The 26,283-nt window shown below is 43.2% G+C and overlaps 1 protein-coding gene across 1 annotated transcript in view; it reads right to left on the minus strand.

Moving 5' to 3' along the window:
* Positions 1-26,283, minus strand: part of LOC139626246 (1-phosphatidylinositol 4,5-bisphosphate phosphodiesterase gamma-1-like) — a 29,908-nt gene that overhangs the window by 1,632 nt on the left and 1,993 nt on the right. The window contains exons 2-31 of the mRNA XM_071486526.1: positions 16,981-17,130; positions 16,322-16,415; positions 14,174-14,221; positions 12,281-12,365; positions 12,103-12,183; positions 11,812-11,846; positions 11,345-11,417; positions 11,151-11,246; positions 10,930-11,048; positions 9,929-10,014; positions 9,547-9,667; positions 9,239-9,407; positions 9,018-9,137; positions 8,816-8,923; positions 8,202-8,386; positions 7,139-7,339; positions 6,925-7,044; positions 6,625-6,808; positions 5,730-5,807; positions 4,775-4,878; positions 4,597-4,693; positions 4,448-4,514; positions 3,444-3,610; positions 3,158-3,254; positions 2,846-3,070; positions 1,986-2,131; positions 1,734-1,848; positions 1,481-1,642; positions 1,196-1,284; positions 49-233 (exon numbers count right to left, since the gene is read on the minus strand). Coding sequence (XP_071342627.1) covers positions 49-233; positions 1,196-1,284; positions 1,481-1,642; positions 1,734-1,848; positions 1,986-2,131; positions 2,846-3,070; positions 3,158-3,254; positions 3,444-3,610; positions 4,448-4,514; positions 4,597-4,693; positions 4,775-4,878; positions 5,730-5,807; positions 6,625-6,808; positions 6,925-7,044; positions 7,139-7,339; positions 8,202-8,386; positions 8,816-8,923; positions 9,018-9,137; positions 9,239-9,407; positions 9,547-9,667; positions 9,929-10,014; positions 10,930-11,048; positions 11,151-11,246; positions 11,345-11,417; positions 11,812-11,846; positions 12,103-12,183; positions 12,281-12,365; positions 14,174-14,221; positions 16,322-16,415; positions 16,981-17,130 — 3,607 coding nt within the window. The remainder of the gene's footprint in view (positions 1-48; positions 234-1,195; positions 1,285-1,480; positions 1,643-1,733; positions 1,849-1,985; positions 2,132-2,845; positions 3,071-3,157; positions 3,255-3,443; positions 3,611-4,447; positions 4,515-4,596; positions 4,694-4,774; positions 4,879-5,729; positions 5,808-6,624; positions 6,809-6,924; positions 7,045-7,138; positions 7,340-8,201; positions 8,387-8,815; positions 8,924-9,017; positions 9,138-9,238; positions 9,408-9,546; positions 9,668-9,928; positions 10,015-10,929; positions 11,049-11,150; positions 11,247-11,344; positions 11,418-11,811; positions 11,847-12,102; positions 12,184-12,280; positions 12,366-14,173; positions 14,222-16,321; positions 16,416-16,980; positions 17,131-26,283) is intronic.

Genomic DNA, 26,283 nt, shown 5'->3' on the forward strand with positions numbered 1-26,283 from the left:
TGGCTGTCAGTCAGTACATGTTTCTTTTCCTGTCGTAGGATCAGTCACCTGCGGTTTCGAGCCTCCACCAGCTCACTCAGCTGGTCCTGAGCCGCTCTGAGCTCCTCCAGACTCTGCTGGTAGCTGAGATCCGCTGAGCCTGACCTCTCCAGCAGGGACACCTGGTTGGACAGCTCGCTGGTTCGATCCCGCAGCAGCTGGATGGACGTGTACAAGTTCTCATCGTCTTCCTCCTGCAGCCACAGCAAGGATGGAGAGTTCAGTACAGAGGAGGTCAGTGTGGATTAACAGCTCGTGGAAGGAGAGAGTGAACAAGAGTAGGGCTGGGAATAATCCAGTATTATCTGCCACTGACTTTCAGACTGACTTCGCACTGAGATGATATAATCACTCTGTGTTATTGATTTACAAGATTGATCCTTGCAAATCGTTAAGAAAAAAGACAGAAAGACAAAATGAGAGGCTTTACTTCAAAGCAAAACTACAACCTACAAATAATTACAAAATATTCTTGAATAAATTCTATAAACATAGAAGAATAATGTAAAAAATATTAACAAATAGGGTTGCAGCTGATTATTATTGAAGATCATAATAATTGTTGAATTATTTGCTTAGTTTATAAAACAGTGAAAACCTGTTATTGTTTTACACAATTCTCTGATTTCATGCAAATTGTACAAAATCCCAACAGTGAGTTGAAATCTTATTTTACATAATTTTACATAGAAACTGATTTGATTTGACATTGATTGATATATAAAAGAAAATGATTCTTAATTATATTGTGACATTAATTTCAAGAGACAAATATTAAAAAAGATAAATATTGAAATTTTCATTACAAAAAAAGCAAAAAGGTTTACTAAGCAATACAAAAAGATGAAGCAACTCCACTGTAATATGTAAATAATAGTAAATAAAAATAAATAAAATTACAAATATAAATACATTCTGTTATATAAATGCATAAATATAGAACAATAATATAAAATAAGAAAGAATAATAACGCTGTAAATAACTTACTATTAAATAACCTTATAATTTTTAAGTCCATTCATCATTTGGTTTGTAAAATACTAGATTTAATAGATATTGTTGTCAATCACAGGTGCTAGTGCTACATGTTAAAATTATTAATTGTATTGTGATGATATAATGATATTCTCGGTTAGAACAGAAATTGAACTGTACCTTTGCATTGACGATCTCAATGTGGACCAGAAGTGACGCCAGCTCCAGCTCCTCGCTGTAGCTGTTCTTCAGAGGAACGCTCCTGTAGCCTGACAACACACAACAAAACCAACACTCAGATCACACAGTTAGAAAAGAGCTGGACGTTTTCTAATAGTGTAAGAAAAATTTATTTAAAAAAATACTATTTATCACTGAATTTTTGTCACTGGGTATTTTTACAAACAGCTTTGTTTATGTTCAGTCGTACTGTGTTTGGTGAGCGGCTGATAAATGAGCTCTCACCTGTCCGGAGCAGGCGGACGGGATAGGTCGCCTGTGCCAGGAAGTTGGGGTCACTGAACATGTCCTCCTCGAAGACGGTGAAGCGCAGAAAGGAGAAGGTGGGGTTATGGATGTCAAACACAAACTGCTTCTGCACCCACACAGGATTCAGACCGTTATCCGCTGGGAGGGGTGGAGACAAGGAGACAGTTAGGACTTCCAGCGCCACGTGAGGGTAAACTGAAGGAGCACAGCTGTGCAGCAGCTGTCTTACCTACAACATCTGTCTTACACTTGCAGCTGTCGTAATCAACTCCGCAGATCTCCACCTCCACGAAGGGGCAGACGATGCTGCGGCCGTTTTTAGGCAGATGACGGGCCCCCAGCACCTGAGGGGAGGAATGGAAGAGTGTGAGAAGCAGAGGCAGCACTGGGAGTGTCACGACTGTCTGAGCAAGATTAATCTCACTACTAATTCAGTGCAGTCTAAGGATTTCTTTCTTCTTCTCTCCGTGATCAGTCAGACCTGTAACTGGACGGTGATCGGCTCCACGTGCAATGTGTCCTTGTCGAAAGGGTCGAAGGCGTCGTCCCTCATGATGTCGGGCTGGGGGACGTAGCCGCTGCCTCCTCCGAGCATGAACAAGGCCTGGTTCAGCTGCATGGGTTTATCTGCAAACAGACGTTGAATACACATCCCAGTTCAACAGCTGGACCCTGAGTGTGTTTCGCATACGATGCAGTCCGACGACCGATTCAGGTGCATTTCAAGTTTCAAATTTACCACCAGGAATTTGTTAATCAAACCTTTAGGGTTGTTACCACGGATACAAACCTGTCATCAGAGGCTGAATCTGTCAACAGACCAGCTGAGCAGGATCCGTTTGATCTGGATTCTTTCTGCTCAGGTTGTTTTATTACCAGTCAGGACAGCGGGCCAGTGTTGTTTTCACTGTGTGTGGGTGTGTATGTGCGCCATCATGGTGTGGTCTCAGAGACATCTACAGTACATCTGGGGACCTACCACAGAGGTGGTTTCGAGCACTGAGTCTGTCTGTGGACAGATTTTGTGACTGCGATAGCATCAAAACTCTGAGATACAGTCAGGAAACTTTACAGGTGCAGCTGAGAGCAAAGTAAAGGCCAAGTTTAAAGACGGGTGTGGTCTGACCCACGAGGGATCAGACGAGCTGCAACACCTGTCAACATGTTGACGTTCAGACCCATGAGCACATCAGGCGTTGTTACCACTTTGCAGCGACGGTTGAAGAGACTGTTGCAGCACAACTGTCCACTTCAGGAGAACGACAGCTACAAAAGCAAACAGAAAATGTTCCTGGTTTTTGTGAAACACTGCTCTTTTAAACTCCTCACACACACACTGACCTGGTGTCTGGAAATTGAGAGCGACCAGCTGGGAGCCGCAGAGCCACATGGGCAGCGGGTCGTAGTTGGACGAGTCCAGTCTCTGTCCTCGGGGGTAAACTCTGGACAGCTGGCGGCGGTTGTACTGAAGGAAGCGCTTCCCTCTGCCGCGGGTGGCGAACTTCTCTGCCTTCGTCTCTGGGAAGGACGACATGTCGCGATAACACGCTCTCTCTGTGCCAATCTCTGCGAACGACAACAACAACAACAACTTTAATACACAATGAGACACAAATACACACAGAAACTGTACAGACGGCGACAGATACTTACTGTCCTCATTGAAGGGGACGGGTCTGCAGTAAACCACAAGCTCCGACAACTCCACCGCAATCTTTTTCCGCCTCTCCATCTGTTTCTCCTCCTGCATCTGTTACCATGGAGATAAGACGACCATAACATTAAGTCAGAGGTGACAACAATATGAAGATTCCCTGTAAATATTAGTTATTTTTTACTGATACAAAGACGCAGTCTAACAGCTGTGTTTGCACTCAGTTAACCAGCCTGATTAGACTCAGTGGGTGTGTGTGTTTTTGTTGCGCTGCGTCCCACTGACCCGGGCATCGGCGTTCTGTGCAGCCTCCCTGATCTTGCCGACCCAGCCGGTCAGGTCCTCCAGACTGTCTGCTGCCACGTCCAGGGTCTGGACCGGGTGAGAGGAGAGGTGCTGGGAGTGGATGGTGAACACGAAGGGCCTCGAGTTCTTCCCGTCTTTATGAACCACTGGACAAACAGGTGGAGGAGGGGGGAAGTCAGAGGAGAGAGTTCAGTGTGAGAGAGAAGCTGTAAATGTGTCGATCATCGTCTCTGTTAAATCTGAACTTCAAAAGGTCCCATATTTTACACTTTTCCTGGGTTTTATTTGAAGGGCGATGGTTTTCAGCCTCTCTTCTGATTGGCTGACTGTTTTCCGAGTGATCAATAAAAATGGAGCAGATTTCACATAAACACCTTTAGAGAAACCAAATCCTGCAAGGTTGGATGGTGGGTCAAGGTGGGCGGGGCTTGGGGCGTGGCTGAGGGCAGTTACTATCTTGTTGTGACATCACAAAGTTCCAGAAGTCCTGACAGCTGGTTTTAAGGCTCAGTTTCTGAATACAGGCTGTGTGCATTTCTCTGTGGACTGAGGCTTTGATACTTTCACAGTATTAATATAGAACCTAGACCTGCTTTATGATCACAAACACATGGACATCTACTTTTATACTATATGGGACCTTTAAAAGCAGCTGAAAATCTAATTTCAAAGATTAAAAGATGTGAAAATGCAGATATAATTAAAACTAGACACAACTTCAAGATGTGTGGTGAATGTAAAATACAAATAAGTTCAGTTTTCAAACCACATTTTTGGGTGAAAATCTTTAAAATGTTTTTTAGTTACTTCTGCGATGTTACACTCATGGATGAATGAAAACTGGTAAAAAGTTGTACAGAAGGAAACTGATTCGTCGATGGCTGATCACATAAACAACTGGGACCAGAGAATCTGATCTGTTTAACCCTTTAATAGACCAGTCCACTGCTGTGATGCATCACCTCTGTGTTTACTGGACTCACCAACGTGGCAGGTGGGTACATCAATGAAGCCCTTGAGGAACGTACCCAGAGGACTGTTCTCTGTGGACTGAGAGGAGACAGAAGAAAAACAGGAATGAAGACGACTGATAACAGAAAAGCGAGACGGTGCCATGTCGCACCAAACCCACCGCTTCGTCCAGCTCTCTGGTGGGAGAACTGGGCACCTCCTCCACGTAGTTGGCAGGAAACCACAGCTGCTTCTTCCCTCCATAGTCGCCTCGCCACCTGAAGAGAATTCAGAGGTTACTGATGAGAGCGTGCACGTGGTGAACACACACAGGAAGTGACGTGCACACTGAGACTCACCAGCCGCCCTCCTGCTTGTCCACATTGAGGATGAGCGCCTGTTTGGGGAAACACAGCTCGTCCTCTCTCTGAGCCCGGTAGTCATACAGAGCTTTGACCGTGCACTGAAACACAGCATCAGCACGTTAACTTCAGCCCTGAAATACTGTCTCACAGAGGAGAATATCAGTGGTTGTAGCATCTTTCAGCTAATTCTGCCGATGTGAGGTTTGAAATTAGACAATCCCGCTGAGAACTGGTGCAGACTGTGTTACTGGGAGTGAGCTGATGTCAACATGCCGCCACTGGGGGGCGCCAAAGTTAATTGTTAAAAACTTCAAATCCATACACAGTTGCTTTAAGTGGCTCTACACTCTTGAAATATTTCATTTATTCTGTCATGTCTTTCTTTCTTCCTCCCTCGAGTGTTTAATTGTTATATTAACAATTATTTCATACTTCCTCTACCTTCAGCTACGGTGGCCCTGAGAGCTCAGTGGGCAAACAGACAAAACACAAACAAATTCAGAAAATCTTCATCAGTTTCACACACGATGTAAATACTCACAAACCAATGCTTTTAACTTCAAAAGTCACAAAGCATTGAACAACAAATCACTTTCTCGTGTCCCCTGGAAACACTTACGTTGTCATCTGTGAGTATTTGCAGCGTGTTTGTGTATTTGGTTGTGTTGTGATCTGAAAGCACAAAAATCTCTCAATCTGGAGACGCACAATTTTCACCCAACAGCCAAACTGAACTCTACTCTTCTTCACTATGAGTAACGTCACTGTCAGCTCCTCACATTAGTGCATCTGACTGCCTATCCGATCTATAACAGCTTCAAGTGGAACTGAATCTGCTAATTATTGATTATTAATAATAGATAAATGATATAATAAGATATGATGAGCATTTAATAATCATGCACTGATTAAACTGAGGGCCCGAATGTGTTTCTCAAGTCTCTCTCACCCGAGCTGTCGGCATCTTATTGGCCTCCACGTAGAAATGAGGCGTGCGGACTTCATACAGCGCCCCGTAGTCGAGCTCCTGACAAACACACAACAAACAGTGACGGTTACTTCGGCAGCAAAACTCCAGCTGTTGGCTTCTGAAACATTTCTGAAGAAACAAAGGAAGCACTGGTGTAAAATCCCGCTCAGGGAGAGAGAGAGAGGCTGAACGTCCTGTATACTTCACATCTGTTGTATGTGTGAGTGTTCATCTGTGTTCTCCCTGTTAAATGAACTTCACCACTCATAAGTATTACTGATGATTTAATGCATTACAAATGTTTAAAAACTAATTTCATTGTTTTTTTTTCTAATCAGAGACTTGAACTTGGATTATTTCATCCATTACAGTGAAAACAGGGCAGTTTTCGATTAAATATAGAAGTGTACAAGTGTGAAATGACCACTTTTTATGATTTTAATCTTTACGTTCTGGTGAGGTATTAACAAAAAGGCTTCTCACCTCACCTGTACTTTCACTACATAAAAGAAAACAACTATACACGATGTATTTGTAATGTTTGATGCACTCATTCATGTTTCTGCTGGTTGATTCTCTAAACAGTTGAATGTCCCAACCTGACGCCCATGATTTAAGTTCTGCAAAAACCAGAGCCTCATGACTTGTTGCTGTAGAGATTTGGAAAAGTCAGTCAAATGCAAACATTTCAGCACCACAGGAAATGAAGAGGAAAAAAGCAGATTTTCAGGTGAAGTCAGTCGACTTCTTCATTCATGAAAGGAAACCAGTGGCTGTGTGAACATGAAGTGTGACTGTTGTTAAAGGGACTGAAACACTGACATATTCCTTGTGTGTGTGTGTGTGTGTGTGTGTGTGTGTGTGTGAGACTGACCGTGGTGCCCATCCGGTCCAGCGTGTCCTCGTTGATGGGGTAGCGCAGCCTCATCTTGCGGTAAAGAGGATGTTTCTCGTAGTAGCTCACCAGATCCACCAGACTCTCAAACTCCGCCGAGCTGCCGAGCATGAAGAGCCGTCCCTCCTGCTGGATACGACAATGTTTGATCTTTCCCTCCGCCCTACAGACAGACACACGGACAGACGGACGGACGTATAAATCTTCACACTGAGCAGAAACCGGATGAGTTAGATTTTGTCATGTGTGATTCTCCTCAGTCGTGTGTTGGTACTCCACCTGAAGGAGATGGCGTAGGAGTTGTGCTCGCTCCGCTTTCGCACCAAGAAAGCTCCGTCTCTGGGAACACGCATCAGCATGTGTTCAGCCTGAACACGGGACAGACTGGAGTGGTACCACCTGGAAAATACAACGTTATTCGCTGCTCTCCTGCCCACATCTCTCTCAGGAAATAACACAGAGCGCGTCACGTCAGCAGACGTCCACCACTCACTCTCTGCTCTCGTGTGCGTTGGGTTGAGGCACGGGGTTGCCCAGCCTCATCTCGAACTCGTTGCAGCGCAGCGGCGTGTCTCTGTAGTGGCAAATGAGGCGGTAGAGGCTGTCGAACACCAGGTTGTCGGTCAGGTAGAAACGGGTGGAGCCGGACTCCTGACGCGAGTGGATCCTGCAGTGCTGCACGCGGCCGGAGCGCCTGCACGAGGAGGAACAGGAGTCAGCTGGTGAGCAAAACTGAGACAGCTAACATTTACCAGATCATGATGAAATGAATTGGGCAGACAGGGGAGGAATGTGGTGGATGACTTATCCTGCATTATGTAAAATAGATATTAACAAATATAATAATTCAAACTAATTTCCTGATAGAAGTTACCACAAAATTTGAAACTAATTGAGTCTTTTTTTTCAGATTAATCCTGTTTTGTTTTTTAGATACCTTTTTATTTTGTCCTTTTGTCCTTGTCCCACTCTTGCCAAAGTCTCATCCAAAGTGAAACTGACTGAAGCGTCGGAGCCCGAGCCGTGTTGTGATACTTTATTACTTTTAACTTTATTATAACAATAATAATAATTCTTCCCCATCAATATCAACTCTTCTCTGATTCCTGTTTTCCTCTTCTAAAAAAGATGCAGCTGAGTCCCACATTTTCCATAAGAAAATAAATTTGTGGTTTTCAGAACCAAGCTCAGAGCCTCTCTTCTGATTGGCTGACTGTTTTCTCAATGATTAAAACTAAAATATAGCAGATTTCAGGTAAACACTCAGGGAAACCAAATCCTGCAAGGTTGGATGATGAGTACAGGTGGGCGGGGCTAGTGACATGGCTGAGGGCAGTGACTGCTTTGTTGTGACATCACAAAGTTACAGAAGTCCTGACGGCTGGTTTTAAGGCTCAGTTTCTGAATACAGACTGTGTGCATTTCTCTGTGGACTGAGGCTTTGATACTTTCACAGTATTAATATAGAACCTAGAGCTGCTTTATAATCACCAACACATGGACATCTACCTTTATACAATGTGGGACCTTTAAAGAGATTTCCTGTTGTTACTGACCAGAAGGAGAGGGTGTAGTCTCCAACAAACGTCTCGCTCTCTCTGACCAGGAAGGTGCCGTCTTTAGCCCCACCCTCGCAGTACTCCTGCAGCAGCTTCTCAGCCACCTGTCGACCATCTCGACCGCCGCCCAGCTTCCCGTGGAACCAGCGCTCTGCACAGTGCTGCTCGTTGTTGTTGCACTCCTGACGAGGCGCAGAGGAGAGAGACGGAGAAATCGGGCCACATTCAGATATTCTCACACCGACAGACGTCATCAACGCATCGTGTTCACACATGTGCTCATACGTTAACTAGAAGGAAGCTTTCAGTCCAGTTTGTTCATTTGAACAGAACCTGTGTGAAGGAGGAGGGGACGACTTTTTCTTTCTCTACTTAAATGGAAAAAAACTGGCTCATGTGTTCGTCTATCACCAATTTCACTCTGATTTACATCTTTATCGAGATACAGAGAAATCACTCTTAACTCTTAATAATTTGTTATTTTCCAGGAATTCTTTTGGAGAACCTCTGTATCAACAGGAACAAAACACCAGAAACTTGATCGTATTCCTCCCTTCTGTTACAGCTTTTATCATCTTCATCATGAATGAACATCTTCATCGTGTACCCACCTCTTTTCCTTCATCTTCCTCCTCCTCATCAGCCGTCTGGTAGTGAGACGTCTCCTCTGAGTAGTAGATCTTATTACTGGTCAGGACGAAATAATGTGGAGTCCATGTCTGTAAATCAGAAACATACTTTACCCTTTATATACTCATCAACAATGATCCACACACACACACACACACACCTTCACGCTCAGTGCCCACTCACGTGGTCAATAGGGTCTTCCAGGTACAGGATGCCGTTCTTCAGCGAGTTGCTGATGTCGTTCTCAGAGTAGCTGGCCGACGTCACCTCCTCGTACAGGGTTCCCTCCACCAGCTTTTTGTGCTGTGACACGATAATAAAGCTTCAGCTACAGCTTCACCGTGTGGCTGCGTGGTCGTCAGGAACAAGCGTTTTTACCGATGTGTGTGTGTGTGTGTGTGCACCTTGATGAGGATCTTCCTGCGGAGCTGGTAGGGCGAAGGAAGCTCCTCTGCGTTGTTGTCGACCGGCTTGGTGAGCAGCAGATCTCCAAACACCTTCTTAAAGTGTGTGGCCATGTTCCTCTGTTGGACCACGCTGCAGTGGTCCTCGATGGACAGGATCACAGGATACCTGCACAAACACAGCAGCTCAGATCAACCCCAGCATCTGTCGATGATTGTTAATGAATGAAGGTGAAACTGAGGTGACATGACAGTTTTGAGAAAGCAGTAGAAGCAGCCGCGGTGAGCGCCATCGTTAACAGACTTACTCTGATGTGACGAAGGCGTGCTCTTTGATGGTGTGCAGCACGTCCAGGAATTTGATCTTGGAGGTCAGGGTGTGGCCGTGGTAGATGATTGGCAGGTCGTCAGGTCCATCCCAGCAGTCCACTGACACCAGAAAACACAGTTCAAGCTTTTAGACGCTCAGTAGAAGCTGTGCTGATGCTGATGGACTCAGCTCTTGTTTCACCAAAAGAACTAAACAGTAAAACATCAGTGGAGCAGAACTGTCCAGGATGTGATGTGAGGCAGAAAATGGACTCAGCTGTACAGAGGAGGAGGAAACTGAGGAGGCATTTTAGACATGGTGCAAATAAAAGTTAAAGCACCTCCTCCACTTGAATTCATGATTTGAAAACAGACTCTTACGTTCGATGCAGCGGCAGCCCATCCTCAGACAGCGGGCGTAGGCCTCTAGAGATGATTCACTGGAAAACTGGTCACCTGTCAGGTACCTGGGATAATGACGACGTGACAAGTTCATTAGAGCAGTGGCACTCAGACTGTAATACTACTACTATTATATTATATAATATAATACTATCATATAACGGATCCTCACATTTGAGAAGCTGGAGCCAGTTTGATGTTTGATAAACTGTTTCAATCATCAACTGATTCAGTCACAACTGTTGCTGAACTGTTGTTTCAGCTTTTATTCAATAAAAACGGCGCGTTTATCCCGACTCAGCACAAAGAGAAACAAGTGGTTGACTGCAAAACTGTTTTATTTACATTTTAATATATTAGTTCTGAGTTATTCAAGCACACAAAGCTGCTCAGAGCAGCATCACAGTTTCATTGTTTTCAGCGTCTGTGTGTGTGTGTGTGTGTGTGTGTGTCTGTGTTTGTGTGTGTGTGTGTGTGTGTGTGTGTGTGTGTGTGTCTGTGTGCTTGTGTGTGTGTCATCATGGCAAAATGTCAACCACTCCTCCAACCAGAACAACCATACAGGTCCGTCTCCTGAAGTAGCCTCTCTGGGTGCTTGGTAAAACTACAATCTTACATCATTTTAATGTTGGTGCAGCAAAGAATTGTGGGAAGGAAGGTCCAGTGTTTCCTATGCTACAGGAGCCGAGAATTCGACCAGCTCTCATCATGGCCAGCGCTCAGATACTCCCAGGTCATTTCATTCACTCAGGAACCTTCCTAAAGACTTTTCAACTGCAGACTCGGTTTGACAGTTATGCTAAACTATGTCAATATCAGACGTTTCTACAACAGTGAAGAAGCAGAGTGTTTAAATCACAGATTTGAGAATAACAACAACTGAAGCTCCTTTAAAGACAATGAGATGCTCGTATCTGTTCACTGAGACAAACTCAAAAAAAGAAGATCTGAGGACAGTGACGACGGATTATGAGACATACGTGTTGTGTGAGGAGGAGATCCAGTACTGAGACAGGGGCCGTTTCATGTCGTCGTGAACAACAGGTGAAAGTCGAGGGTCACAGACAGAGTTCTCTTTGGAGAACAGGAACGTCAGGAACTGGGAAAAACAAAGTCACATGATCAGACGGGGAAATACGAAAAACATCTTCACCATTTATTTCAGTTTTTTGAGCACGTGTGTGTTTGTGTGTCGTTTCACCTCATCCAGCTGCAGCATCGGCTCAGGCTGCGGCCCCCCCCTCATGTACCCCATGAGAAACTCTCTGACCCGACTCAGATCAGACGCCCAGGACTCCTGAGACGAGTCAGATAAAGAAGTGAGCACAAAGCAGATTTTATTTTAGAGAGCGCTTTCTGCAGTCGTGCTGACGGGGGCTGAATTTGCTCACTTACCTTCTGGTCCATCTGTAAAAACTTCTGGAAGTCGTAGAGAGAGATCTGACAAAGCTCCGGTCTGTCAACGTTCCTACAAACACAACCATTTTCAAGAAGTCAGACGGCGGTGGAGCCAAAGTTAAAGAACGAGTGAGGAGACATGACACATTAACATACAAGCGTCTGACTGGCAGTTAAACTCATTACTCTACCTGAGCCAGTTCTAATTATGCCATTTTTTGGGTTAATGTCCCGAAACATTAAGAAAAGAGCCAAGAAAAAAAAACATTAAAGTTCCATTAAAAATGGAAAAAACACATGGAAACGCTTCTCAAGCCAAAACCTTCCTCGGGACACTGATAATCTGAAACGCCTTTTAAAAGAGAACCTGGACGGCTACAGGGACGACGGTGGCGGGGACGTGAAGACGAGGGAGCGGACACTGAGGAAGAGGAAGAGGTGAAGGTGGAGGTGGAGGGACTCACCGCAGAGGGAAGGAGAGCTCCAGCTGCTCAATAATCTGGGAACAGAAGGGGAGGAACCAGGTGACGGACAGGTGGGAGGGAGCCAGGTGAAGCATACACATTAAAGCTCACAGTGTGGCGTCGTGTGGTGCGAGTGCAGCGGTGAGGAGTAAAAGTGCTGGTGGGTCCACTCAAATACTGTACTTAAGGGTTATTTCTTCCACCATTCTGTGAGTGAGTGAGTGAGTGAGTGTGTGTGTGTGTGTGTGTGTGTGTGTTGTCTTTGTGTGCAAAACCAAAACTGGCACTCACACTCCTCTGTGCGTCAAACATCAGTGTCCTGTAGAGCTGTGCAAAGTTGGGGTACGACAGGTCGCTCCTGGCCTCCACCTCCTGTCAGTGTGACACAAAGAGGCAAAGAGCTGCAGGTGGAAACAAACACATTCACACAGCCTGAGTGGACGTAAAGACGGTGGCGCTCTGCTCTGACCTGTAGCTTGTCTTTGAGGAAACGCATGTTGGGGACTCTGTAGTTGATCTGAGGCAGCAGAGTTTTCACGTCCTTCACTGTGATACTGGAAACAGGAGAAGAGAAGCATGAGAGGAACTGAAGCAGAGTCTGTCTGAACACAGTAAACATTGAATTAGACCTTTAAAGAGTTTCTTATCAAAGAGACAGTGACTTTTCACCAGGAGATGGTGCTGTATGGTTTGAAGAGCTGATGTCAGCGGAGGGATCCTTCATGTTTAAGCTGGATGAGAAGACTCCTGAAGATTTTCACTGTGTCCCAGTCTGATACTTCTGAGCCATTGAGCTCCACTGAATCAGTTCCACACAAACCATCCTGCTGCATCAAATACTCACTAGAGCAACAAATGTGCATTAATCTGCCGCTGAAAATAGTCCCCAGCAAATGCACAATTTCCTCTTGTTTGTTTAATAAAAACTAGTGTCCAGGGGCCAGTTGCACAGAACACCTTTTGTTTTCTACTTAAGCATGATTTGTCCTTAGCTGAGGGAGTTACCTAAGGGTGTTGCACAGAATCTCTTAAAAGGTTTTCTTAGTTAAGTAATTTGCAGCAGTGAAAGATATTTTATGGCGGTAAAATTCTACTGTTTCCATGGAGACTGTTTGTTTGCTGGTATTTGCTTGTGATCACTTTTGGGAAGCTGGTAACATTAAAGCATTGCGCCGCTATCTCGTGCTGCTGTTGTTTTGACAGGAACTTCACGTTGCTCCCATGTTGCTGTTAAGATAGAGTCAGACTTTAGTTTTTTTCCTTGGTTTGGTTGCTAAGGTATTTTGTGCCTCGGTTTAACTTACTTTCAGTGATTCCTTATGTATAACTGAATAAATGTTCACTTAAATACTTAAGTGAACATTTTAAGGAAACCAACTTCAGAAAATAGGTTTAAAAAAAATCGACCTTTTTAACATAATTTCCCAAAAGCTTCCGACTCTTTTGACATCTGGCATTGTGTCAAGTCGTGTCAACCTTGTTGAGCTTAAAAGTTCATTCTTGACTATTTGAGACTGGAGTCGACAAATGTATTTAGGAGCCGCTCGGAAGCTTTCACTCAAGTTACATGATCTACAGCAGCTGATAGAGTCTGCCCACAACTTTGTTGTCAGAGTTGGTGCAAAAGTTGAGCTGTTTCCACGAACTTTTAACCTCAATTTTTGAAGCCGACACAGACAAGAAGTCTTTAAAATGCTTCTCTGGTTTTATCAAGCAAAGGGTATTTTTGCAGATAAGTTGTTGCGTTTGTGGAGTTGCTGATGTCTTTACCTCGACATCTTTTTTTTTCTAGGACAAACAGCACATGGATAATCACTTCAGTTGATTAAGAAAACACACACGACCATCGGCCGTCAGTAACTGAATGAGGAAGGAAACAAGAAAGGCAGGTAGGAAAAAAAAAATCCAGGTCGTTGCTGTGAGGCGTGAGGGAGGATCTTTTGGGGTCAACGACCGACTGGTGTCACTGCCAGGTCTGATCGGTCTCTCCTCCCTCTTCCCTCTGTCGAGCTACTGTTACTGTTACTATTTTCACAAGAGACAGGAAGTTGCCCTCTCCCAGCCCATCGCATCACTTCCTGTTCCTTATCAGGCAGTGGCAGGCTGTTTGTCCTGGAGCAGCTTCCACCCAAACAGAAGCCTGGACTTATTAACACGAGATGTGGAGGCTCAGTGTGTGGCGTGTTGAGGTCAGGGCAGATCCCCTACAGGGGGGGTAACAAGCCCTTTGATGACATCTGGATCTGGTATCACCTTTCTACTTTCCACCTGCTGTGACAGGACCGAGCCAATGAGCATCCATCACAGGCTGCTGTGAAAAGGCTACGATCGGGTGATGACGTGTCTGTGGCGAGTCACCCACCTGCCTTCGTGGTTCCTGTCCATGACTTCAAACTGTTTCCTCAGCCACCTACAGAGGGAGGGATGGAGAAAAACAAGAGGCGATTATTACTGAGATTAAAGTCCACTGCTGAAGTGTCCTGCACGGCACTGAAGAAATCTGGCTCATGTTTTGTCCATTGGTTTAATTCCAGACAGGTTTAAACACTACATTACCCAAGAGTCTGGGCCACGGTTGCTAAGCCAGTCAGATGCACAAAGCAAGAGCAGGAGTGGATTTAAAACGATTCATTGTTGAATTTTTGAATAAAACAAGCCACCACAGTTCCTGTATTGATCCAAAATTGACCCAGAATCCAAAAGTAAATTAATTTAAAGATCCCATATAGTATAAAGGTAGATGTCCGAGTGTTTTTCTATTATAAAGCAGGTCTAGGTTCTATATTAATGCTGTGAAAGTATCAAAGCCTCAGTCCACAGAGAAATGCACACAGCCTGTATTATACTATAACTACCCTGCCGGGACCCGCCACCTGAGAGAGGAGATGTAAAACTACACTGAGATGGTTTTTGTTTCTAAAAACCACTAATATATTTTCCCATGGAGATCAACACTTCAAATAAAACACAGGAAAAGTGTAACATATGGGACCCTTAAGCTGCAGACTCTAGATCAGTTTCCACAACATCATAATCTGTTATTTTCTAGCACAGTTGTTAATCCTTTGTACTTGTACAACTATGAATCACCTAAAATTGTCTATGGGAAAAATTAAAGGGATTTTTACAAACCAGGAAGCGCCTGAAATAAAAACCTCCAGCTCTCTGTACAAATGCTCCCTGTTGTGACCTGAATCACAGGGTAACATGCAGCTGTGTCATTTTCCATCATCATATGTGGACCCATGACAGAACGAGAGCCAACAATAGACAGACAACCTCCTCTCTATGATACAGGCTGCACACAGCACCGAGTGCGTGGGAGCTGCTGACGACTCGGCAGGTGTTGAAATAACATTCAGTCCAGTGGGAATTGGTGCTAACTTTAGAGAGCTAGGCTAACTAACGTCCACACTCAGGAGAAATATGGGTCCAGATGTTGAATGTTGCTGTGGAAAAGGTGCAAAACTGTTTTATCCTCATTTGGAGAAAGAATTGCTGCTGTATTACTAGATTACTAGAAGGGCGGGAAATACTGAGATATTGAAGTGCGAATTATGGTCTGTTTATATTTTTCAAATCCTGTAAAAAAAAAAACAACATTCAGCCGATGAATCCACTTCCTAAACAGTTTACACAACCGTCATAAACAGACAAGATTAGCAATTTTAGTTTCCGCTGACCATTTCCAAACATATACCGCTCACATTAGGTCGACAACAAAACTCCTGTCTTTCTCCCACACGCCCTCACAACCTCTCTCTGTTCTCCCGCTCTCACCACGGAAGCCAAGACCTGCCTCCGCACATTCATCTGGAGTAAATATTTTCAGCCCTAAACAAATATTTGTCTACTTCTCCCGACCAGCGACTTCCTCTCCAGACCGGGTCGCTGCTTCTTCTGATGTGATATCACTTCATCACACATACAGAGGGTGTAGGAGAGCGTCAGCCGCTGATTTATAAACACACAAATAAACATCTCAGCCATTCAGTCACTATTTCATCTTAATTTGTTGTATTTTATTTTATATTGGCATTTTAATTGGCTGTCTAACTGTTAATTAAACTTCTAAAACTCCACTTATCCATGTTTGTTATTTTGTTTTGAAAGACACCACGAATAAAGGACATCATTATCCTTGTTACTACACAGCTGTGACTTTAATCTGAGAGAAGCTCTTGAATAACGGGGCCTAACGGGACGAGGTACGCTGGAAATGACCTATCAGAGCCTGGGTGAAAAGCCAGCCGCCACGACGACCATTAAGATTCGATGAATTGTCCAAACTGGGGACCACAGCACATATTTTTGAACAGTTCCTCCTCAAAGGGACTCAAATCCTTCAAATCCTGCTCAGTGCATCACCTCTGCACATCTGGATAACCGCTGCATGTGTCCGGATGTAGCCTCCCCAGTTCCGATGTCAGAGACGTGTGAGGGGATTTCTAGCCCCTTAAATCTGACCGGAGTCGGAGATTGAACCTGCGGCTCTGACAGACGCGCTCACCTGTCTATCTGCTGCGGTGCCGGCGCTCTCTGAGTGTCAACCATCAGCCAGTTGAGGCCAGTGATCCACATGTTGACCTCCTCTTCGCTGAAGGCTGCAAAGTCACAGACAAAGAGGGAGAAGAGGTTTCTGACAGTGATAATTGTTTTCCTGGACAAGCTGAGCAAAACTGGGATGATCTAATTTCTCATCAGGATGATTGGAAAGTTGCTATAAACACATAAAAAGAGAGGATTTAACTGATTTAATTATCTTCTTTCTGCTTTATTCTCTGATATTCCCACTAAAGCACCAAATCTGAATTAATCCGCCGCTGAAAATAGTCCCCAACGAATGCACTATTTTCTCCTGTTTGTTTGTTAAAATCTATGTTTAAAGAAACTACTGGGGCTTTTTAAAAATGAAACTACACGTTTGTGAGGTGTTTGCGGTCCTGATACATTGTAGGTTTTGGTCTTTTAATTGGAAATTTGACAATAAGACAAATATAGAATATTAATAATAATAAACATTGTGCTTTAGGGGAAATAAAGAGACAGATGAAAGTTAAATTCATTGTATTAACTTATCAGATTTTCTTTAAAGGAAACAGGGATGTTGTGTGACCTTTAACCTCTAGCACACACACACTATACAGTGCAGTATATACACACACTGACCGGCCACACTGAGCGTCCTGAGGCGGAACTCCAGGCCATAAAGCACGATGAAGCAGTGGGCAGAGTCCAGTTTACGAGCCTCCTCTGGGTAGCGCTCAAAATCACGGGAGCCCTTCCCCAACCGCAGCTCCCGGATCTCACGAATGTCGACTGTAGGGAGGGAGAGAGGGAGGAAGGAAGGATAGTGTTGCATGAACACAAATATTCACCACCATAAATCACACTTTGGCTCGTTGTTCATTTCCCTGCCAAACACACAGAAAGCTGCTGCCGGAGAGCTGAACAAATGGACAGTGTGTGAGAGCCCAGAAAACACACACACACACACACAAACGTTTCAGCTGTCGGTGGCAGGATGCTGCTAAATGTCTGCAGAGGTTTTTTAGCAGCAGCAGCCAAACAAACAGTCGCTTTCTGCAACTTTTGCTTCACATTTATTTGGAAGAAGAATCAGAAAAAACCTTTAAGCTCAGAACCCTCTGATGGAACAAGTCACTTTAAAAGGGAAAACAACTGAGTTTGATCCATTTAAGACCAAAATGAAGCTGTAAAAACTGTGTTCATGATTAACAGTTTTAATAACTTTATTTTACTGATTGTATCTTTATTAACTTGTGTTTATTGAGGTCGGTTCTCCTCCTTCCTCCAGTTTCTGCCTCTGAAGTCAGTTTTTTGAAAAATAACCAGCCATCTTTGAAATACATAGGTTGTTTAACAATGTTTACACTGTTTTAAAGATATTTACAGAATCTTCGAAGGTGTTTCTGTCCATCGCATAATAAAAAAGGACTGATTTGTAACCTGTAGTTCTATTTCCCAAGAGAGGCTCAGATCCTCTCTTCTGATTGGCTCACTGACTTTTTGTCAGCTCCAGAGAGAAGCCTGAGAGAGGAGATGTAAAACTAGACTGAGATGGTTTTTGGTTCTTAAAACCACAAACATATCTTCTGATGAACACTTCAAATAAGACCTTTAAATGTTTAATTTTGTATAAAATCATGAAACAATATAAAGTAACATTAATATAGACAAATACAAGCTGTGTCATTTACAGCTGTGGATCAGGAAAAACAGATGTAACTTTGGGAGTTTAGTGGTTTTGAAATCTTTTTTATTGTGTGGCAGAAAAATATTTTTTCATCCTGTTGTTGAAAAGAGACTTTGAAGATTCTGGAAATAAATTCAACACAGTGGTGAGTGTTGTTTAACAACCTGCTGTGTTTTCAGCCACGGGTCTGTCAGTCCACCAGACTAAAATATCTCAACTCAACAACCAACTGGACGAGGCAGACGAAGAGATTTCAGATCCCACACTTTAACTTTTCATCCAGCCTCACAAAGCCTCTGACACGGTCATGCACCTCAGAACAATTAATGACGCTCATCTCTGTGCCTCACGTGTATCGATAATATAAGAGAGGCACAAACTGAGCTGACTTGTCCCGTGATATAACGTTTAGATATTTAGAGGAAAGTGTGCATGTGTAAGATCAAAGTTTGTGTGCTTGATTGTGTTTAACATTTCTTTAAACTTTTTAAATCTTTCATTAATGGCATTTTTTTTTCCCAGGAAATTTTTATTGCATGAGTTGTATTTATGTTTTTTTTTGTGACAGGATGTACATGCAAAGAAATATGAGATATCAGCTGTTTCTACCTCTTGTAAAGACTCAAATATAATTTTAAAGGTCTAAACGTGCACTTTGACTAATTTTACTAAATCAACTTTTAATGTTTACTTCCATTAAACTTTCCATCAAGAGAAATCAGCATTAAACTCAGATATTTAAGGAACTGCACATCTACATGAAGGACTTTGTGTGTAGATTATAAGAGGATTTTAAAGTTTTATAAGGCATATTTTTTGCGATTGATTGAGTTTGGCATTTGTTTACCACCTGAACAGTTTTTATCACTAAGAAGGGCAACATTTTTAAATTTCCAGCACAAATTCAGCTCTGATCTTGCTTTATAATTCTTCTTTTTTGTTGAACAACAGTCAGAATATATCTCAACTTAAAAAAGAATATTTGTTTTTAGGTCCAAACCTGATTTTTGTTACAAATCTAGTGATAACACTTATTTCTACTAAGTGTAAAGAAAAAAAAAAACATTTAAATGGTTACAATCTGCACTTGTGGCAAGTTTCGTCCACATATCTCACGTTCAGTGACTAATTTGAACATAAATTACCCATAACTGAGAGCTTCTGTTGCATGGGAAGGGTTACCAGGGTGGTGAAGTCGGGCGACTGACCACAGAGGATGACGTAAACTCTGGACTCCACTTTCACACTTTCACCAGTCGACACACCCACAAAGAAAACCCTGGTTTATTGACATAACAGATGCAAACACACACACTCATAGATGCTCTGGCATTCACACACCAAACACAGACCTAATATAGCACACACACACACACACACACACACTTAAACTGACTCTTATAAGCCTGGTGCTCTTGTCCACCAAATGAAAACAGGAATAGTTGAGAGAATAGAGACGTTCTCCTGTTTGATATCAACATTCCCCACTGGGACAAAGTTATCAGTCCAACAGGAGGACAACAGGAGGACAGAGAAAACAACCCAAACCTGATGTTGTCCGTTACTCGAGTCAGAGCCAGCCATCCTCAGCAGGTTGTATATAATCCTGAATCAAGAGCCAAGAGGAGGAATCTGGTTCCTATCTGAGGCTCCTGCATGTGGAGATGACAGGCAGCACGTTTGGCATGAGATTAAGAGAGAACGCCATTATCCTCAGATGGAAACGTGTCCATACTTTACTGAGGGAGGGGGAGTGGGGGGTGGGGGGTGGGGCAGTAGATGAACACGTAACTGAAACTGTCTGACTTCTCCCCCAAAGATGACCTCGTCTTTTTTAAGTTTTTTAAGTAAATTCTAAACGAATAGAGCGCTGCGGGAATGAGTCCTAAAAGGCAGAAATGAGTTAGCATGTTAGCACTTCCAGTTCCCTCATCCTGAAGTCTATGGGTTTTTTGAATGTGTCTTTGGTTACTGCACTAAGGTCTGTGGTTAACACAAGCTCAAGACATTTTCACATTTTATTCTAAGACATAAAATACATCAGTAAATACCTCAGTCCTGATTTCTTTAAGCTTTTACGGTTGCTGAGTTTAACAACCGCTAAACGTCGAGGACATTAAACATGTCCATCCATTTGCAGAAGAGCTCAGAGCTAAAACCAAACTACAAGTTGTAGTTTAGTGGTGGTGACGTTGAAGTCATGTGACCGTGGTGTAGTTGGTTTATAGCCTAACATGAGCTTTTTACTGCTGCTGATTGTATTTATGCTTCAAACATCATAAAGTGGAGTCATTAGTGAAGATTATCCTGCTGAATAAAAACTGTCAGGATCATAAACTGTTGTTTGTCACAGAGTTTATTTCCTGCAGTAATCCAAACAGCCATGTAAAAATCCCTTTGGCTTTTTGTGGAGGGAACCAGAGGGACGCCAACATCTGGGTTAACCTACAAATATGCTTCATCCCTGCGGCACAGTATTCAAATAAAGAACAGTCTGTGGCACAGTAACTACCTGATGACCTTAAGGTAAACTTAAGGTGATATTCTGTATTTTTATTATTTTCAACAAATCCCATTAAAAAACTAAACTAACTCTAATTTAATCAAAATAAGTACTGTCTGTTTGTCCAGAGCCTGATATGTCTCATTCCTCTTGGCCATAGAGCTCCATTGTTTCCAAATGCTATTAAAAATGCATCAGTGAGCCACAGTGTTGAGCTGGGACATGTTCTTTCATTAGCGTGAACACACTGCTGGAAATAATCAGTAAAACACCAAATGTGGATTAATCCGCCACTGAAAATAGTCCTCAATAAACTACTTCCTCCTGCTTGTTTGCTAGAAGCTACAGTGAGCAGCTGTTTTAGGAAATTAGAGGTTTTTTTTTTAAATGAAACTACATACCAAACATCTGTGGTAGGAACCAATGGGCTTAGAGCAGAGAGCCACAGACAGGGTAGGAAAGTCAGTAACAGCAGTGAGACGGACTAACACATTGTTGGTTTTGGTCATTTCAGTGGATTTGCTGAGAGTAAGAAAATCTAAAAACATATTCTTTGATTCATCAGAAAACCCTTCTAATGGATTGGTAAAAAGTTTTACTAACTTTTGTGATTTTGCCACAACTTGATGTCACCTGGTAACCCACGGCGCTGGCCAATAGAATGCGTGCAAGGACACCTTCCTTTGTTATGTCACCAACATATTTCTACTGTGAACATTACAACTGCCACAATTATAATCACAATATTTTTCTGAAACTAAACAATAATTTTGCTACACTTTCAGAAACAAGTACCAGCTGGTATCTAACGATATCCAGCCCTAACAAGGCCGTTAGCTTTGGACAAACTGACTCATTTTCCTCTCACACTAATATTAAAAATACCCCGAAACCTTGTATTTGTTTTTTCTCTGGTCTTCCCCTTTATTACTTCCTGCCCTTTTAGTCTGGACGTTGGACAATAACACAAACAACTTGCTAAACGTCACACTTTGCTCTGCATTTTACCACGCACACCCTGCCTGTCTCACTCCACAGCACACAGACACTGATAGATAAGGAGAGCACAGAAAAGACTGAACACGCACACACACTTAGCATGATTCCTCCCACTGTGGCCTTTAATCCTGGTCCAGGCTGTAAACATGGTTGAGATAAAGACAGGGAACTGCTTTGGAGAACGGCATGAAGTAAACTTTGATGAACATAACAGGAGGGGAGAGGTGAGGGGAGACAACACTCAGGGCCAACTGGAGAGACATCAGAGTTAAGATACTGTCAACAGCCTCGTGGAAATAAAGGAGATGAGGACGTTGCATTGACGTCCGTTTTATCATCAGAGAAGCTCGTAAACCGACCACGTTTCTTTCTCCCGATCAGATCTCAGTGCTGCACAGAAACTGCTCGGACTGAATGAGGGTTCAGTCTGAGCAGTTGTGTGCACTGCTGACCTGAAACCACCAGCCGTTGATAATTGCAGTGCACTTCCAGTGAAACAAACTGTTCCTGGTACAGCTGGTGACATCACTCCCGGCCAGATGGCATGGAGGGTTTTACAGAAAGACACAGAAATGCGAAGGAAGAGAGAGAGGAATGAAAAAGAAGAGGTTAGAGAGTGGGTGGGTGGATGGATGGATGGATGAAAAGCTATGAAATAAAGAAGTTAATTAAAGCAGGGAGAGCAGTAGTTAAAAGTGGGTTTCACCAACCAAGACTGACTAAACTTGGATTAGTGTCAACTCTGGAGCACAAAACTTCATAAGTACAATTTTAAAAATAAATTTAAGCATGGACAATGGGTTTATCATACAAACATAAAAAGTAGTGAAAGTACAGTGGCCAGTATTTGCTGATCTAGGGAAACAGAACTGCTGACTTTCAGTCGGACAGTAGTGTAGGATATGTACATATGATGGTGAGTGTTGCAATTGCATTAGTTGAGCAGATGGCCAACTAATATCGTACAGAATCTTCTTGTACAGGAATAAATGAAACCAAAGACTTGCTATAAAGTAAGAAAAACACATTCAGATGATTAAACATGTCTCCACTTTATCCATAGTTTCAAATTAAAACCAAGACCAAGAGTTCAGGCTTAGAGAGGTTTAGCTGAAAGTGGTGTTCCTTAATCCATCTGGTTACGTCTGAGAGACAAGCCGAGATCCGCACAGAGGCCGTGGAGTCATCTGGCAGGAATGAAAGGTATAGCTGGGTGTCGTCAGCGTAGCAGTGTTATGAGAAGCCATGCAGGCGGATCAAAGTAAGTGGTGTTTGTTGCAAAGAGAAGGGTCCCCAGCACCAAGCCTTGAGGCACCCCCGCGGGGAGGTGATGGGATGTTTGATAATACTATGGTTTATTTTACAGTTAAGCTTTGTTTAAACCTAACTGTGCTTAAATTAGAGATAAAAAAATGAATCAATTAACTGATCAAAATAAAAATGATTTGCAACTATTCTGTTAATCAATTCATCATAATAATATCAAACATTTGACAGTTCCAGCTTCTTATGTTACAGTAAACTAAATATATTTGGGTTTTTGGACTATTGGTCAAATACAAAAAGCTATTCTGGGAGAATATTATGTTCATTTATCACTGTTTTCCTATATTTTACCAACCAAACAACTAATCAATGAATTGGGAAAAATGATCAGCACATCGTAAATGAAAAATAATCGTTAGCTGCAGCCCTGCTTTAAATAAGTCGCTATTGATGCAAACCACTTAAAGTATCAGAGGCATCCAGCGCCTCATTTGTGGTCCATGTCTCCGCTTCCTGCAGAAGATGCTGGGCCTTTTGTTTTGAGTTCTTCAATCTGAGACAGGAAGAGAGACACTCCCTGATAACTCCACACTTCCTGTGCCACAGGATTTAATGTCCCCAGCGTTTGCAAAGCGCTCATCTCAAAGAAAAACACTGATCTGAAGTGTGTGTGGCAAAAGTGAGGGAGAAACTTTATTTTCAAGCAAACAGCAGGAAAAATGTTTCAGGCAACAAAAACAAAAAGGAAGGAAAAGCGAGAGAGAAGGGGGAGGAGAGAGGAGGAGGAGGAGGAGGAGACCGAGCGAGGGGGTCAGTTAGATAAATATGAGTGAGATTTCTCCGAACAAAAGACCAAAGCATCAGATGAATGACCTTGAAACTCAAAAAGAAAGTGAAAGAAAAGAGTGAGAAAGTAGGAGGTCAGTGAAAATCTTGTGATTGAGAAGGTTGTTAAGGTGAGTGTGTGGGGGGGAGGAAATTGGGAAAGAACAGCTGGAGGATGAAAATGGAGAGGCGAGGGGGGAGGAGGAGGAGGAGGAGGAGGGAGAAGCTGAGAGATAGAGCTGTGGGAGATTAAGTGAAGGAGAGACCCACTGAGTTCCTGGAATGTACTTGGTGGGTCTGTCCAGAGGGAGGTTGTTTGTAAAGGGGCATTTGTGGGTTATGAAAGCGTGTGTGTGCATCTGTGTGTGTTTTGTGTGAGAGCAGTGTTTCCACCGGTGTGGTATTGTGTGGATCTGCTGTGATTGAGCGGTGTAGGTGTTTGCTGTGGTTTCGTACAAGCTCAGGCTCGCAGTGCTGCCTGCTGGATTAGCAAAGGCGCCATTTGTGCGGTTTATGATTATGGATAAATAATTGACAAGGCTCCCTGAGCAGAAATAACACCCACTTGTGTGCGGCGGTCATTAGTCTCTGAGCTTCCATAGAGAGGAAATACAAGGAAGAATGGGAAAGAGGAGAAGCCTACAGTGGCCCTGAGAGCCCAACATTCATAACATGCATGCAAAAAAACTCAATTTGACAACAACACAGAAACAAACTGAAGATGCTGAAAGTTTTGATATGATCAAGTCTTTTCTATACACCTACTGCAGCATTAGCCTCAAACTAGACACTGACATCAAATCAACAGACAGTTTCACACAGTTAACCACTTAGCTTAAGATAAAGCCTGTGTTAGTGAGCAAAGTGTAGCCAGCTGTAATCATGGCATTGTCTCGTGTCTGCAGTGTGTTCAGTTGTGTTTTCTGTGCAAACAGTGTGTTTCTTCATGATGTGTATGTGTATCTTTTCTTCATCTCCTTGTGTTTTGTGGATTTGCATGTGTGTCTGACATTCAGCGAAGAGAAGGAGAAGAAGTTTGTCAACAGCAAAAAGAATCACCCTCAGTCGGGCGATGGAAAAACAAACCCTGTCAGTAAAACTATTTCTATCTCATTCGGGTGGAGGCTTTTTTTTTTTTTTTTTTTTTTTTTTTACAGTGTGCTACCATAAAGTCAGGGAGTTAGGATAACACATGGCAGACAGAAGGAAACTCTATCATGCCAGTGAATGCCATAACTTTTCTCGCCGCTAACAGACACTGAAAGAAATCCTCCCCCAGGCCACAAAAAAATCCAGGGCACAGACAATAGCCTCCACACCCCAGACAGGCCGAGCGGTGCTCCGACAGGCCGGTTCACGACAACATCAACAGCCCGCTGCTTCACGTTTACCACTGCCACTGTGCTCCTCTCCAGCCCATAATCAACCAGTCAGTCAGCCAGTCAGGCCCGTGGCGTGTCAGGCAGACAGACAGGAAGCTCGGGGCTGGGCGAGGACCTGGGACCCATGTGGCAGCAGCATGCATGCTACTCCGTCTGGAGAGTTACTGCGAGTCTGACATGGAGGAAGCTGAGGTCACAGGGTCGTGATCTGTCTGTCCAACTGAGGACCCCATGACAGCGCCTCGGCTGCAGGATCGTTTGGGGGGGGGGGGGGGGGGGGCAGCCTACCACAGCAATATGTCACATACACAGAGAAAGGATAAAAACAAAATAATATGCATGTTCTTTTAAAGGGCCAGTTCACCCAAATCACAAAAACACGCGTCCAGCAGCAGAGAGAGTTTTGGTTTTAGATGCTGAGGTTGTGAATTAATTCTGTCCTGTTTAAGAACCAAAACCAAAACAAGACCTTTTTACCTCCACCAAGTCTGTTTTTGTTTGCTTATTTGTCAGCAGGATTACACAAGAAGCACTGAGCCGATGGGCACTGAATTTGGGGGCGTGATGGGTCCTGGGCAGATGAAGAACCCATTAAATTTTGGGGCAGATCTGGATCATTTACTATGAATTTGAATTTTCTTCTCTGAAGTCTGGTGTGTGTTGTTTGGCACTGGCCTTGGTGCAGGTCTGTGCTCTCTGAGTGCCTTTCTAGTTTTGAGCATGTAGTGAATTCTTTACTTTGGAAGCAGTATTTGTTCTTTTCCAGAGCTTTCAACCACATCATATGATCTTCCTCAGATAATGGAGGAGAGTTGTCATCATGTGACCGCAGAGTGGAACTTCAGACACATATACAATATATGATACCATATACAACCGCCTGTTACAACTTGATCCACTGATGAAGACCATGATGTATGGCTGAAAGCTGGGCCTTGAGTTTGGGTCATTTTGTTAAGATTTCTTTTAAAAAACTAAATGTTTTCATAAGCAGCTGTAAAGAAATGAACCTGAATGCAAGAGTCTGAAATTGGTAAATTGTGGTTTAAAAATCAATAAATATCTGATTAAAGGATAATTAATGAATTAAAAAAATAAAACCCAGTCTTACTTTCTTATGTGTGCATGTTTTATAGAGTCAGTCCATCAGAATGACTCCCTGTAGTGTGTCCCTCCTTTTATCTGGTGAAATTCTGACACATCTGCATCTGAAATATCTGTTTCTCAAGTCAATTCTTCAGCTGAACCGCTCACAACTTTTGTCAGAATTAACCAGTTGT

Source organism: Trachinotus anak, unplaced genomic scaffold (assembly GCF_046630095.1).
Source record: "Trachinotus anak isolate AG129_WGS33_773 ecotype Australia unplaced genomic scaffold, CSIRO_AGI_Tana_v1 ptg000010l, whole genome shotgun sequence".
In the NCBI taxonomy this organism is placed as follows: Eukaryota; Metazoa; Chordata; class Actinopteri; order Carangiformes; family Carangidae; genus Trachinotus; species Trachinotus anak.